The sequence below is a fragment of the Bos javanicus genome, chromosome 13 (genome assembly GCF_032452875.1).
Source record: "Bos javanicus breed banteng chromosome 13, ARS-OSU_banteng_1.0, whole genome shotgun sequence".
Taxonomy (NCBI): domain Eukaryota; kingdom Metazoa; phylum Chordata; class Mammalia; order Artiodactyla; family Bovidae; genus Bos; species Bos javanicus.
Genome location: NC_083880.1, coordinates 26633769 through 26649990, shown reverse-complemented (window position 1 = coordinate 26649990; position 16222 = coordinate 26633769). Strand labels below are relative to the sequence as shown.

Here is a 16222-nt window from a genome sequence, read left to right as displayed (position 1 = left end):
GAAGCCCAGCTTTGGGTTGGCGGCAGAAGCTGCTTGCTAGGTGGACAACATGCTTCCAGTCTGGAGGATGCTCTGAGACCCAGTTAACCTCTTCTGTTTCCCCCTAACCAGGCAACCAACAGAGCCAGACCACAGTCCAAAGGGGCATCGACCACTTGCTACATTCATATTATGACCAAAGATTGGAGACAAGAGTGGACACTGCTTTTTTTCTTTATTCATTGCATCCTCTTCTGCTTTAAGCGCCAGGATACCCCCTACTGCTTAAACTGACTTGTCTCCATACTTACAAGCTGTGGGTGATGGCACAGTTCTGGGGAGGTTAGGGAGAGGGGAGGGGCATCCCAGGTGGAGCTAGTGGTAAAGAACCTGACTGCCAATTCAGGAAACAAAAGAGACGCAGGTTCGATCCCTGGGTAAGGAAGATCTCTTGGAGGAAGAAATGGCAACCCACTTCAGTATTCCTACCTGAAGAATCCCCTGGATAGAGGAGCCTGGCAGGCTACAGTCCATAGGGTCACAAAGAATTGGACTAAGCCTGGAACAGGGTGGGCATGTGGAATCACCTGGAATGTCTCTCATGGCTTGTCTGAAATCTCTGGGTGGCAGCCACATGTCATTTGGAAAATGGCTGAAATTCATGCCTTCCCAGTCAGGGACTGTCCACCTATAAGTCCTCGAACCACCTATAAATACACTAATTTCACTAGTAATAAAAATGCTTATTTTATTAGGAAATGTGTTTATCAGGATCATCTCTAACTCCAAATGTTCAGGTCAGATTAGTATTGTTCCCAAAAGGTAGTCAGGTAAGGTTGACAGCACAGTTTTTAGTGTCATATGATGTCCACTACCCAGACCTCATGGTTACAAAAGGGCACAAACCACACCACTCTTCACATGAAATATCCACAGTGAGTTCTATAATCTTAGTACTCTCTCAATTGTTCAACTCCATTCTGTCCTCATCATTTTTGTCCCAAATCTCCAGCAAAGGCTGTAATTGATCAAGCAAACAGTCCTGTCCTTACGTATCAATGTAATCACTCTGTTAACCTTGGCTGCTACTTCTGCTTATTCCCCTCCTCCTCCTTCTTTTTCTTTCTTTTGAGAAGGTACAGTAGAAGAATGAGATTTATGCACTGGTCCTTTAAGAAACATGCATCTGTCGCACCTGTAGAAAGTTTTTCATTTTAAAACATTACAGCTAAGAGCAAAGTCAGCAAGCTTCCCTAAAAACCCTCAGAAATCTTAAAAATGAATTCTTTTTTCCATTTCATAGCCTAAAAGCTATTGAATGCATCAACAGAGGGAAAGTCTCCAATCATCTCCTTTCTGCCTAGAGATCACAGAACCACTGTTTCCTGATTTGTGCTGCAGTTTATAGAGTGGACAGTCAAAGTTCCAGGCAAAGTCCATGAATCTTTGGAAAGAATGAATTATCCAAAATAAATATGGCTGAGCTAGAGCCTCTACTTCCAAACCAAAAAGTTATTCAACTTCAGCCCAAGGTTTCCTGTAAGTAAAGTATTTACCTAAGGATGCATTCAATTCTAGTTTGTCGATAAGGCTACAGTATGTTTTCCTCTTGTCCATTTAGCTCTTAATCTTCTGGCATAAACTGAAAACTCTTTGGGAAAGTCATGGTAATGATTCTTCTCTGGTCTCCAGAGGAGCCATTTCTCCTTGGTTGATCCTGAAAACAGCCTTCCAGGTCCCCTACAGCTCCCACAGCTCTCACCCACTCCTTCCCACAACAGCCTCATTCACCTAGAAACATAGAAGCAATGTATTTCAGAACTCAAGGGGGACTCTAAATTCTGGGGCTGTAAAAGCAGCCTGGTAGGGAGTCCCCCCCGCCACCCTCCACATCACATCTGAATTCTTCTTGGTTATGGAGAAAGGCCACATCAGAAAAATTAACCCTAAAAGTTGAAACATTTCCTGATGGAAAAGGATTATCCTGATTTACCTAAACCTCTTCTGAAGAGAAGGCCCCAATTTCAAGTTAGGAAAAGAAAAGCCATTCATGTGTCCTTCTCCAACCTCAATCAAGTTGGCAGAGATCACACCCCATTCCTTAAGGTCAAGGTTCTTAAAAATACTTCCCCTCAGGCCTGCAGCTAGGATACCCAAGGTGGAGTCAAAGACTTTCCAAAAGAAGTCAAGATCTGTCATCAGAACTGCCAACAGAAGAGGCTCCGCATTTGAGAAAACCGCACTTAGCAGCAAACTTTGCCCTATGCAAAGAACAGGTACAGCAGGGTTTTTATGTTGAGATTTCTTTGATGTGGGTCATTTTAAAAGTCTTTATTTAATTTGTTACAATATTGTTTCTGTTTTATCTTTTGGTTCTTTGGCCTCAAGGCATGTAAGAGCTTAGATTCCCAAGGAGGGATGGAACCCACACCCCTTTGCATTGGAAAGTACTGGATGGCCAGGGAAGTCCCCAGGTACAGCTCTGAAATAATTATTTGGGGGGTGAGCAAATGTATCAAATGGATGAAAGGCTACTGTTGACAGCCTTCTATTTTAGAAGGGAGTCAGCACTTCCTGACAAACATGCTACAAAATTAGATTCAATAATATCACTGCACATAATTTGAATGATTCTCATCACGTTTCACTTCCATCAGCATCTCTACATTTTATATCCTGCTGATAAAACTTTCCAAAGTTTTGGAAAAGAATTAGGTATTATTTTTAGCTCAGGCTCTTAGTAGAGATTTGATAACCCAAGAAATTTCAGTAAACTTCTTAAGCAGATACATGAACAGTTTCAAGTTGTAGGAGTGTCATTTATGAAAATGAAATTAAAATCCAACAAATTCACACTACTTTCCTGCAAGAGTTCATCTAAAAGCCTGATTAGCATTTATAGTGAAGTATTCTTATCACAGAACTGAATCAACACAGCAAACTACAAGTAAGCTGCTAAGAGCAGAGTCTGAAAGCTTCTCTAAAAGCCTTCAGGAGTCCCTATTAAACAAGATACTTTGTTATAAAAATTTTGAAAATACAACCTAGGACACAGAAAGAAATCTTTATTACTCAAGGATAAAGTCATAGCCTTAAATGCTTTCATTATCAAGTAAGGAACATGAATAGAGAAACTAAGCATTCTTGTTAAAAAAGAAAACAAGAAACCAAATTCATACATTAATAAAAAAAATTTTTTTAATAAGATCAATAATACAAATAATGTGCTTCAAAAGGTGCCATCAAGAAAATAAAAGACAACAAAAGAGAAAATTCGTGCAAATCATGTAAGACACTTGTATCTACAACATAAATAATTCTTACAACTCAATAATAAAAAGAACTTAATTAAAAATCAGCAAAGAATGTGAACAGATGCCTCTTTAAAGAAGATATATAAATGATAAATGACCAACAAGTGCATGAAATAGAACCTCAGCATCATAAGCCTTTGCTGCTGCTGCTGCTAAGTTGCTTCAGTCGTGTCCGACTCTGTGCGACCCCATTGATGGCAGCCCACCAGGCTCCCCCGGTCCCTGGGATTCTCAAGGCAACAACACTGGATTGGGTTGCCATTTCCTTCTCCAATGCATGAAAGTGAAAAGTGAAAGTGAAGTTGCTCAGTCGTGTCCAACTCTTAGCGACCCCATGGGCTGCAGCCTACCAGACTCCTCCATCCATGGGATTTTCCAGGCAAGAGTACTGGAGTGGGGTGCCATTGCCTTCTCCCATAAGTCTTTAGGGAAATGTAAATCAAGCCCACATACCATATCACACCCACGAGACTGGCTAGAACCAGATAGTAGTAAGTGCTGGGGAAGATGGAGAGAAGTCCAAACCTACCTACTGAATTGAAAAATAGTGCAGCTGCTTGTAGTCTGGTAAGTTCCTCAAAAGGTTAAACATAGTGTTGCTCTGTAACCTGGCTCTTCCATTCCTCGATAGACACCAAAGAGAAGCAAAAGCTCATGTCACATAAAAACTTGGACATGGATGATCACAGCAGCATGATCCATTATAGCTGAAAAATGGCACTGACCCAAATGCCCATCACGTCACGAATGGGTAAATAACATGAGGCATATAAACACAATGCAACAGCACACCTCAACGAAAGGCGGGGAAATACCGACACATGCTACAACATGGATGGGCCTTGCAGACATCATGTCAAATGAGAGAAGCTGACCACAAAGGGGGACATAACGCATCGCTCGAGTCATGTGAAATGTACAGAATAAGCAGATCGAGGGTGACAGAGGCAGAGGTGGGGTGCGAATGAGGAGGAACTGCCAATCACGAGCAGGTTTCCTTGCGGGTAAAAATTCAGAACATGAAAATATTCTCAAAGTGATTATGGAGAAGGATGCACACCTCTGTGGCTGTATTGAGTCATTAAAATGTACAGTTTTAAATGGCTGACTTGTATGGTATATGAATAACATCTTCATAAAGCTGTAAGAAGAAAACACTGCACTAAAAAAAGTGTGACATGATCACATTTATGTATTTACATAAAATTTTATATATATGCGGGAGAGGTAAATGTATATAAAATAAAAGATTAAGAACAAAACCAAGTTCAATTATATCTCAAGGCCACAGTTTCCTCAAGTATGAGATAAAAATCATAATCATTATTTCATAAGGTCATTTCAGTAATTAAAAAAATTATCCATATAATGCACTGAGCACAATGTCTGGCATGTGGACCACTCTATAAATGCTAACTCTTACCATAAGTGATGACAAAAAGACGCTTAAAGGTTTAAACGTCTTCCATACTCACCTCCATTGTAAAACCGATGACTTTGAAACACTGCTCAATTAATTCATATTGGGATTTATAGAAACTATTATTCATCATGTCCTGTATTGTTCTGATGTGGTCATTCTGCAGGTATCTGGGGGTGGGGGGGGGAATCCCAAAGGATAGGTGAGAATCTAAAATTTAGTGAAAAGTAGAAGTATTATTTATAAAAGTTCAAGCTGCTGAGTTACCTGGGAGGCTTGTCTTCTGGCAATTTATAATGGGCTAATTTCTTCTTTTCAGCTAAACCAGTATAGATGTAATAAAAAATATGAAAGTTTTTTTCTCCACTGAAAAGATAAGACATTTTCAGGATGGTGGTTCGTAAGAACACTTATTAATTGCTAAAGTTTTTTGGTGATACAATTATCAGAACAACTGTGAGTGCCACGGAGGGTTTCCTGGAATACTGGATTTTGGCCTTCTGTTGTTGCAACTGTCTTTAGTATTTTCAACTACAACTGTCATTGAATTACAGACTCTGCTAAGCGCTTTGTATGAATCATTCAGTACATATTTGTGGGCCCACCAGGTCTTTTCTAGGCATTGGGGATACAGCAGGAGCAAACAGTCAAAATGCCCTGACTTCTTAAAGTTTGCATGCCAGTGGGAACAAAGTAGTAATGAATAGAGCATGCCAGGTGGTGGTGAGTGCTACATGATCTTAGTCACCTGCCTTAACCCCCTCATTTCACATACAAAGAAACTGACGCTTAGAGGGGATACTAATCTCCCCTCAGGTCACAGAGTTGATGGCCAAACTGGATTTCACCAGGGCTGTTTGATTTCAAAGCCCATGTCATTAACCACCTCTCTACCCTGTCTTTCTGGGGCTCAGTTTTCTCTCTTGCAAGAGAAATCTGTTCTTTATGAATCTCAAGTTCCACAACTCTGCAGTTCTCTGGATAATCAGCATTTCCAAGGCTCTATAATAGCACAATTAAGGAATGTGGGTTACAATGAGGCATTGAAGACCTACTGCTCAGAAAAAAAAATTTCTTCCAAACTATGAAAGCTCATGGACAAGGCACCTGGTCACCCAAAAGCTCTGATGGAGATGTACAATGAGATTAATGGTGTTTTCATACCTGCTAACACAGCATCCACTCTGCAGCCCATGGATCAAGAAGTAATGTTGACGTTCAAGTCTTATTATTTAAGAAATATATTTTGTGAGGCTATGCCTACCATAGATAGTGATTCCTTTGATGGATCTGGGTAAAGTCAATTGAAAACCTTCTGGAAAGGACTCACCATTCTAGATTTCATTAGGAACATTCATGACTCATGGGAAGAAGCCAAATATCAAAATTAACAGGAATTTGGAAGAAGTTGATTCTGACCCTCATGGATGATTGAGGGGTTCCAGACTTCAGTGGAGGAAGTAACTGCAGATGTGGTAGAAATAGCAAGAGAATGAGAAGTGGAGCCTGGAGATGTGATGGAGATGTTACAGTCTCAGGATAAAACTGGAATGGCTAGAGAGTTGCTTCTTATGGATGAGCAAAGAAAGTGGTTTCTTAAGATGGAATCTACTGGTGAAGATGCTGTGAAGATTGTTGAAATGACAACAAAAGATTTCGAATATGACATAAAGGGAGTTGATAAAACAGCAACAGGGTTTGAGAGGACTGACTCCAGTGTTGAAAGAAGTTCCACTGTGGGCAAAATGCTGTCAAACAGCATCGCAGGCCGCAGAGGAATCGTTCATGAAAGGAACAGTCAATCAAAGAGGCAAACTTCATTGGTAATAAGTTGCCACAGACACCTCAGTCTTCAGCAGCCACCAACTTGATCCATCAGCAGCTATCAATATGGAGGCAAGATCCTCCACCTGACAAAAAATTATAACTGGCTGAAGGAAATCAGCCCTGAATATTCACTGGAAGGACTGATGCTGAAGCCCTAATACTTTGGCCAGCTGATGTGAAGAACTGACTCATTGGAAAACAACCAACGAATGTCGAGAAAGACTGAAGGCAAGAGGAGAAGGGTCAAGAGAGGATGAGATGGTTGGATGGCATCACTGACTCAATGGACATGAGTTTGAGCAAGCTTCAGGAGTTGGTGATGAACAAGGAAGTCTGGTGTGCCACAGTCCATGGGGGTGGCAAAAAATCAGACAGGACTGAATGACTGAACTGAAGGCTTGGATGATGGCTAGCATGTTTTGGCAATAAAACATTTTAAATTAAGATATGTGTATTTTTTTTTAGACATAATGCTATTGCACACATAATAAACTACAACATACTGTAAACATAACTTTTGTATGCACCAACAGACTGAAAAATTCATGTGACTTGCTTTTCTGTGATATTCATCTTATTGCAGTGGGCTGGAACCAAAGCCACAAATATGTCCGAAGTATGCCTGTATTCAATTGAATTTGAGATAAAAGCAGGTTGTTGGAAATGAAAAATATGAACTTGGGACACAGCAAGACACACATCTTCTGCTGTCAATCACATACAGCTATCCATTGAGGCCATGATGTCAGAAGAAATCGCTAAGCCTGAGAATATTCAGAGAAAGAAACACTCCAAGAACAAACTTTTGCTAGGTATACATTTTGGGAATGGATGGATGAATCTAAGTCAGAGAGGAAAAACTCAGAGATAAGTTCAGTCATGAAAGCAAAGACAGGTGAGCGTTTCAAGAAAAGGGGCGTCCACAGGCCCAGATGCTGACTTGAGGATGGCCGCACCCTTTAGAGCTGACTGTGTTCATACCTTCTACGCCTCCAGCCATCATTTGTGGCAGTCACCAGTAACGCTATGATGAACAACTGTGTTGTACACGAGCAAGGTTAGAACAAAACTGAAAGCGCACTTCTGGTCTCTTCTTACCACAAAATAACAAAACTCCTCTAAGACAGGCACAGCATATAATTTAGTTTGCTTTGTTCTAATGAAATCACATTGATTGCTCTATGTGTCATACTTTTAACACGTAAATGACGCGGTACACAATTAGCAGAGTGACTCATAAGTGTAGACACCCACAATTGGTGGTGTTCTTGTTAATTACCAGTTTACATTTACTGAGGACTGTAATTTGATAAGAGCTGGAGATGATATAGGAAATATACTGACCTTCAGTAGATAAACCATTAGAGAATTAAAGTAACAGGAAAAAAAGATTACCCATTTCATGGGTATCTCCAAAGATTACCCATCTCATGTCCTGCCTTAACTCATATGATTAGTGATACCCAGGTCAGAATGGCCTGGGAGCAAACCCCAGGCTCAGCAAGTCACCAGATAAGGCAGCTTGAACAATGCAGGTTTGAACTTCCTGGGTCCATTTACATGGATTATATGAATGATGGAAAATTATGTGCAAATTTTTCCAATATAAAAAAAATGTGTGTAGATTATCTTGTGCAAGATGAAGTGGAGAACTTATCTTTACCCAGGCATACAGGGGGTGGTGACAGTTAACATAAAACTAACCATGTGTTACTTTTCTTATTATTTTATCACTCTGCTCTCAAAGAATTACATGACCATGCAGCATGCCTCTCTCTCATAATTGGAGATATTGCATATCAGCCTACCATCACCAAGTGCTTTTTTTTTTTTTTTTACTCTACCAATGTTTCCAATACTGTATGATGAATATGACTGTAATACTGTCTGCCCTAATATTTATAAGATTCTTAGAAAGAATAAGATTCATTCATTAGTATATCAGCTAGGCTACTGCGAAGCAATTAGTAAATATGAATTCATTTTTCACATTATCTTTTCCTTTTTGATGTCCAGTGCTAGGATAACATTGAAAGTATCATCTAAGACAATACCTACTGACATAGGTATTGAGAGATGATTCATCTTGTAAAGAGACAACAGGAACTTCACGGCATCAGTAGATACAGTACAGTACTTTCAATATATTTTCTCTTCCTTATAGTTTTCTTAATAATATTTTCTTTCCTCTAACTTACCTTATTGTAAGACTCAGTACGTATACTTTAACAAAATACACATTAATTGACTGTTTAGGTTATTGTCTGGTTCACAGGAGACTATTACTAGTTATGTTTGGGGAAAGACAAAGTTATTTGTAAATTTTTGACTGCAAGGGCAGTTGGCACCCCTTAACCTCACAGTGTTCAAGGGTCACTGTATTCTCTGGCCTACCCCTATTGTAGACCCACTAAGGCTTCCTCAGGGTCCCCCACAGACACTGAGGGTGGACCACATTCCTTCAGGCAGCAGCTCCCAAGAGGCAGCAACCCTGCACAGTCCTAGGTCTCAGCAGGCTCTGCGGTGTGGCCCCTCCTTCTGCCCTACAGACCCAGGGGTCGGGATGACTTCGCAGCACTGCTAGCCTGTGCGTATCTCACCGTTTATTCTTGGTTTTTCCAGCCTCTCCTTCTGTAAACAGTCCTCTCAGTTAGACCCTTTAAACTGGTTCTTTCCTTTCAGTTCCTGAATGACAGGGTATATCATCTTTTAAAGGACCTATTAAGAATTCTTCTATTACATCTCTGATACTTTCAGTTTTAAACATCATAAAAAAGCTTCTCTAGTATTTAAAAATGAAATTCAAATTAAGTAAAAGAAAAAAATAGATGTAAAAAACCTGGAAAACAGAAAAATTATAAGGCAAATGTTCTTGAATTATAACTGAGATGTATTTCAACCTGGAATACTTTTCTCCAATAAACAATGTAAAACTAAAGTCATTTAGGCCAACTGAAAATAAGCTTACTTTCTTCACAGTATGCCTAAAATATGACCCTAATTGTGCTCTTTTCTAGACTATATGGTGCAATAGTCCAATAAACATGAATGACATTATTTTTAGGAGAGCAAATTTGAAGGTATTTATATTAAATACTTATATTGCATGCCTGCCTAGTCACTCAGTCATGTCAGACTTTCTGTGACCCCATGGACTGTAGCCCTCCAGGCTCCTCTGTTCATGGAATTCTCCAGGCAAGAATATTGGAGTAGGTTGCCATTCCCTTCTCCAAGGGATCTTCCAGACCCAGGGATCTACCTGGGTCTCCTGTTTTGCAGGTAGATTATTGTTTGAGCCACCAGGGAAGCCCAAATACTTATATTAAAGGCATTTATATTAATTCTATTGTACCTAAATTCCTGGGAATTTAACATACAACACATAACTACAACAATGCAGATAATTCAGTATAAAACCAGCATGTACTACCATGTGAATATAGATAGCTAGTGGGAAGCTGCTGTATAGCACAGGGAGCTGAGTTCAGTGCTCTGTGATGACTGCGTGGGATGGCGGGTGGAAAGGAGACTCAGGAGGGAGGGGACATATGTATACATAAAGCTGATTCACTTCATTGTGAATCAGAATCAGTTTCTGTTGTATTACCAGAAACTAATGCAATGTTGTAAAGCACTTATATTCCAATTAAAAAATAAATTAATTTAAAAAGTAAAAGCAGATAAAATCCATGAGATCTTATCAAAAAAAGAAAAGAAATATGGAAGACTCTAAATTGCCACAACTTTGAAAAAATACCAAGGTACAAATTCAATGCTATTATTACAGTTTTTTCATTAGAATAACAAACAAAGATGGTTTGGGATCATGAAGACAGAAGAGAAGTTTTGTCATTCAGCTACAAACTGCCAAAAGGAACTTGCTCAACCTGAACATACCAGAACATCATGTTGGTGGCTTAATCAGAAGACAAAGAAAAGAACACAACAATAAAACCCCTTCCTGAATCCCTTTTTTCCAGGTAGGGGGAAGGTCCCTTGTGTATAAACACTGGGAGAATATAATCAACACAAAGATCTATTTATATATACCAGCATTTAAAAGAAAAAAATAAGTTATTTATAATTAAATTTCACATTTGTTTTGTGTAGAGAAGTATATTCTCTTCTACTTAAGAAATCACTCTAATTTACCCTGTTAGTACTTCTATGATGGGCTTAGGCTTTCTATCTGTTTTCATAAATTTAGGTTATTTACTAACTCTTTTAGGGCTTCTCTGGTGGCTCAGTGGTAAAGAAACTGTCTTCCAGTGCAAGAGATGTGGGTTTGATCCCTGGATTGGAAGATCCTCTGGGGAAGGAAATGGCAACCCACTCCAGTATTCTTGCCTGGGAAATCCCATGGACAGAGGAGCCTGGAGGGCTACCATCCATGGGGTCACAAAGAGTCAGAAACAATTTAATGACTAAAGCAACAACTAAGTCCTCTACTGGATATAACCCATAAGAGAGTAAGATAGGGCTGAGGGATCTCTGTTTCCAATAGGCAATGCCTCATACATAGTAGATGATAAGCAAACTTTTGTTGAACTTTTGTTACCTGAGTAGACACTTTATTATTAAAACAAAAGCATCATCTCGGCTTACGTTTCCCAGATAATAGGAAATAGGTGATGTGAACTTACCTAGCTTGATGGATAACTCGGGATTTCTCCAGCAGGTATTCAGAGATCTGTGCTCCCACGACAGCTCCAGAAGGGGTAAATTTCATTTCTAAGTATTTTCCAAATCGGCTGGAATTGTCATTTATAATAGTGCAGGCATTGCCAAATGCTTCCACCAAATTGTTTACTTGTAAAATCTTCTCTTGCAGGGTTTTGTTATTAGCCTACAGAAAATGTCAAGATGTAAAAAAAAAAGTAAGATTTATTTTTGTATGAAATTAAAAGTCTCTTTGATAAGCACTTTATGTAGATGTAAACATACAAGAACATATTCTTGGTTTGTTGCCAGATGTTACAATCCCATTTTAAAAATTTAAGGTAAAATTACATTACTGAGATTCACCCTTTATAGAGTATAGTTCTGAAAGTTTCTGCAAACATATGCAATCATATGAATCCCACTACGATTCACATATAGAACAATCCAATAATCTCCAAACTTGTCTCATTACTCTGCAGTCAATCCTCCCCTCCACCCTCAGCCCCCAACAATCACTGACATGCTTCTGTGCCTACAGTTTTAAATTTGCAAGAATGATACAGAAAGTGAGCCATATGGTATGTAATGTTCTTAATCTGGTTTCTCTGACTTAGCCTAGGAATTTGAGATTTATCCAAACCTCACCCAGTGAGCTTTATTGTTTTGTATCAGGGTTCATTCCTTTCTGGTGCTGAGTAATACTCCACTGAATGGATATACCATTGTTTCTTTATTCATTTCCTAGTTCCCTTGTTTCCTCTTCTTGGAGATTATTAATAAAGCTGCTATAAATTATCTGTAGTTTTTCTGTGTGAACATGGGTTTTTATTTCACTTGAATAAATACCTAGGAGTAGAATTGTTGAGTTGTATAATGAGTATGGTTAGAGTTTCTAAGAAGCTTCTGTGCTGTTTTCAAAGTGGCTGTACCATTTTGCATTTTTATCAGCGACGTAAGAGACTTTCATTCAGTTCCTCTACATCCTTATCAGCACTTAGCATCCTTATCAGACTTTTAAAAAATATTTTAGCCATTTTGATGGTATTTTATGGTGGTTTCAATTTGCATTTCCCTAATGACTACTAAAGTAATGCTCAAAATTCTCCAAGCCAGGCTTCAGCAATACATGAACCTGAATTTCCAGATGTTCAAGCTGGTTTTAGAAAAGGCAGAGGAACCAGAGACCAAATTGCCAACATCCAACAGATCATCAAAAAAGCAAGATAGTTCCAGAAAAACACCTATTTCTGCTTTATTGACTATGCCAAAGCCTTTGACTGTGTGGATCACAATAAACTATGGAAAATTCTGAAAGAGATGAGAATGCCAGACCACCTGACCTGCCTCTTGAGAAACCTGTGTGCAAGTCAGGAAGCAACAGTTAGAACTGGACATGGAACAACAGACTGGTCCCCAATAGGAAAAGGAGTACGTCAAGGCTGTATGTTGTCACCCTGCTTATTTAACTTCTATGCAGAGTACATCATGAGAAATACTGGGCTGGAAGAAGCACAAGCTGGAATCAAGATTGTTGGGAGAAATATCAACAACCTCAGATATGCAGATGACACCACCCTTATGGCAGAAAGTGATGAGATGGCTGGATGGCATCACCGACTCGATGGATATGAGTCTGAGTGAACGCCGGGAGTTGGTGATGGGCAGGGAGGCCTGGCATGCTGCGATTCGTGGGGTCCCAAAGAGTCAGACATGACTGAGCGACTGAACTGAACTGAACTGAATGACTACTGGGTTGATCATCCTATTTTCATTTGCTTTTGGCCACTTACGCACATCTTTGGTAAAATGGCTAGTCGTTTTTTTGTTCCTTTTTTGTTATTTGATCTCTTACTTTGGAATTTTTAAGAGTTTTTAAATATATATTCTGAATACAAGTCTTTTATTAGATATGTGACTTGCAGATAGTTTCTCTGAGACTATAGCTTATATTTCATTTTCTTAACAATGTCATTCAGAGAACAGGCTGTTTCTCATTTTGGTGAAATCAAATTTACCCATTATGGATTAAGCTTTTTATGTTGCATCTAACAACTCTGCCTAACCCCGAAGAACAAAGTTAACTGACAATTTTCTTCTAGAAATTTTAGTTTTTGGTTTAATCATTTGTCATTAACTTATCTTTGCACTTTTGTTGCAAATCAATAAGCCACACATGCAGATTCAGTTCAGTCACTCAGTCGTGTCCAATTCTTTGTGACTCCATGGACTGCAGCATGCCAGGCTTCCCTGTCTGACACCAACTCCCAGAGTTTGCTCCAACTCATGTCCATTGAGTCGGTGATGCCATCCAACCATCTCATCCTCTGTTGTCCCCTTCTCCTCCTGCCTTCACTCTTTCCCAGCATCAGGGTCTTTTACAGTGAGTCAGTTCTTCACATCAGGTGGCCAAAGTATTGGAGCTTCAGCAATACTTATACAGTACTGTGCAGATTACTTTATTCCTTTGATCTGTCTGCCATCTTTTCTTCAATAACACACTGTTCTGACTGTTACAGCTTTATAGGGAGTCTTGAAATCAGGTAGTATTTGTTAATCTTCCAACTTTGTTCTTTTTCAAAACTGATTATTACCGTTCCTTTGCCTTTTCCACATAAATGTTTGATTCAACTCCTCAGTTTCTAAAATATAAAATCCTGCTGGGATTTTTACTGTAAACGACAGTGAATCTACAGATCAATTTGTAGAGAACTGATATCTTAATACTACTGAATCTTTTAATCCATGAACATGTCATGCTGCTGCTGCTGCTAAGTCACTTCAGTCGTGTCCGACTCCATGCAACCCCATAGATGGCAGCCCACCAGGCTCCCCCGTCCCTGGGATTGTCCAGGCAAGAACACTGGAGTGGGTTGCCATATCTCTCCTATTATTCAGGTCTTCTTTGATTTATCAACTTTTTCTATTTTTCAGCATACAAATCTTGCACATGGTTTGTAAGATATAGATTTAAATAGTTCATGCTTTTATGGTGCTAATATAAATTTAAAGTTATATATTTAAATTTATAACTCATCAGTTTTGGTATGTATAATTAATTTCTGTATATTGACTCCCCTTCAACTTGCTAGTAACAAAAGAAGAGGAAATAAAGTATTCAGTGAATATATTAGGGCCAGAAAGAGAGAAAATTACATTTATAAAGCCTTGTCTACTAAGAGTGAGAAAAGTTAGAATTTGCTCAAAACAAAAGCATATGCTTCTTATACTTTTTGTTATATTTTACACTCGCAAAGGACAACAAATGTATTATAATTTCTGGGCATTATTAAATGTGGTAGTTCATGGATATTAACTTCATCAATTAAATTTAATTCTGAAAAATAACAAATATCTCTGTTAGGATAGAGAAAGAAAGTAAACTATACCTTTCCAAGCACTGTCAGCTGCTGAACTAAGAGATGAGCACTTTCAGTTTTTCCAGCACCACTTTCTCCAGAGATAACAATGCACTGTGCAGTGAGAAAAGGGACCGGTAAGAACACTTTATCCTCACAATATTCAATGGACAGTCAAGAAACTAAGAGGAGAATTTCTAAGAATGTGAGCTTCTCCTTACCTGATCTGAACTGTATGTTACCATAGACTGGTATCCTAAGTCAGCCATGGCAAAAATGTGAGGAGGATTGGCAGTTCTCTTTGCTCCAATATATAACTTGGAATGCTAGAAGTTAAAAAGAACATGTGTTGTAGGGCTTTGGTTTCTGTTTAAATCCTATTTATTTACAGATAGAGCACTAATTTTTAAAGAAACAGATCCATCAAACACCTGCAAAGCATTACTAAACCACCAAAACATTAATACATATTACATATACATATACATGCATAAATCATGCACAACTATGTAAAATAAAAGTTTGATATAAAACAACAGGGAAAAATGACATGATATAATATGACATAACGTGGTCAGTGGTATTTAAATGAAGACTCTTTTGGAAGCGAATACCACTTCCAAAACAGAACTTAAAGTTTCCAAATACTATAATTTATTTTATTTATCTATTTTTAAACTTTTCTTTTGGCCATGCGGCATGTGGTATCTTAGTTACCCTACCAGTCATCAAACCTTTGCTCCCTGCACTGGAAGTACAGAGTCTCAACCATTGTACCACCAAGGAAGTCCCTATAATTTCTTTAGATAAGCAATTTATAAATAAGACAACTAGTTATCATTTCATTAACTATTTCTTAGATACAATAATGTCTGACACACAAGTACTACTTTTTTCTTTTCATATCATTTATCAATAACACACTTTTTCATTTGATTTGCCCAAGATTCCATAGTTAATTTATAGCAGACTATACACTCAAGCCCAAATCTAAAACTTTTGTCAATGTTCAATATGCATTATTCTTCTAACTCTTAAAATGGTAGAGACTGAGAGAATTATATATTTTCACATGAAAAATTATATTAAGCACAGTATAAAAATATTATAGAGTACTACACAAATAACTAAAAGAGTATGGACCCAACTAAAAATACAACACACAAAATAAATAATAAAAAACCTAGCTTAACTCCAGAATATTAATCTATATTTAAACATTAGGGGCTGAATATTAGATAAATATATACTTAAATTCATAAAATATATCACCTGATATTAAAAATCAAAGATTGATGTACCCCATCAATGTACCCCAATGTTCATTATAGCACTACTTACAATAGCTAGAATATTGAAGCAACCTAGATGTCCATTGGCAGATAAATGGATAAAGAAGCTGTGGTATATATATATATACACACACACACACACACACACACACACAATGGAATATTACTCAGCCATAAAAAGGAATGCATTTGAATCAGTTCTAATGAGGTGGACGAACCTAGAGCCTATCATACAGAATGAAGTAAGTCAGAAAGAGAAAGATAAATATCATATCCTAACACAGATATATGGAATCCAGAAAGATGGTACTGATGAATTTATTTGCAGGGCAGCAATGGAGAAAGAGACATAGAGAACAGACTTATGACTTA

At 38.3% G+C, this 16222-nt stretch overlaps 1 protein-coding gene across 6 annotated transcripts in view; it reads right to left on the bottom strand.

The window, feature by feature from the left end:
* MYO3A (myosin IIIA) overlaps positions 1–16222 on the bottom strand; it is a 174406-nt gene that overhangs the window by 71170 nt on the left and 87014 nt on the right. For all 6 annotated transcript variants that reach the window (XM_061436045.1, XM_061436041.1, XM_061436044.1 and 3 more), the window contains exons 13-17: positions 14780–14884; positions 14589–14672; positions 11184–11386; positions 4981–5079; positions 4769–4883 (exon numbers count right to left, since the gene is read on the bottom strand). In XM_061436045.1, the coding sequence (XP_061292029.1) occupies positions 4769–4883; positions 4981–5079; positions 11184–11386; positions 14589–14672; positions 14780–14884 (606 nt within the window). The remainder of the gene's footprint in view (positions 1–4768; positions 4884–4980; positions 5080–11183; positions 11387–14588; positions 14673–14779; positions 14885–16222) is intronic.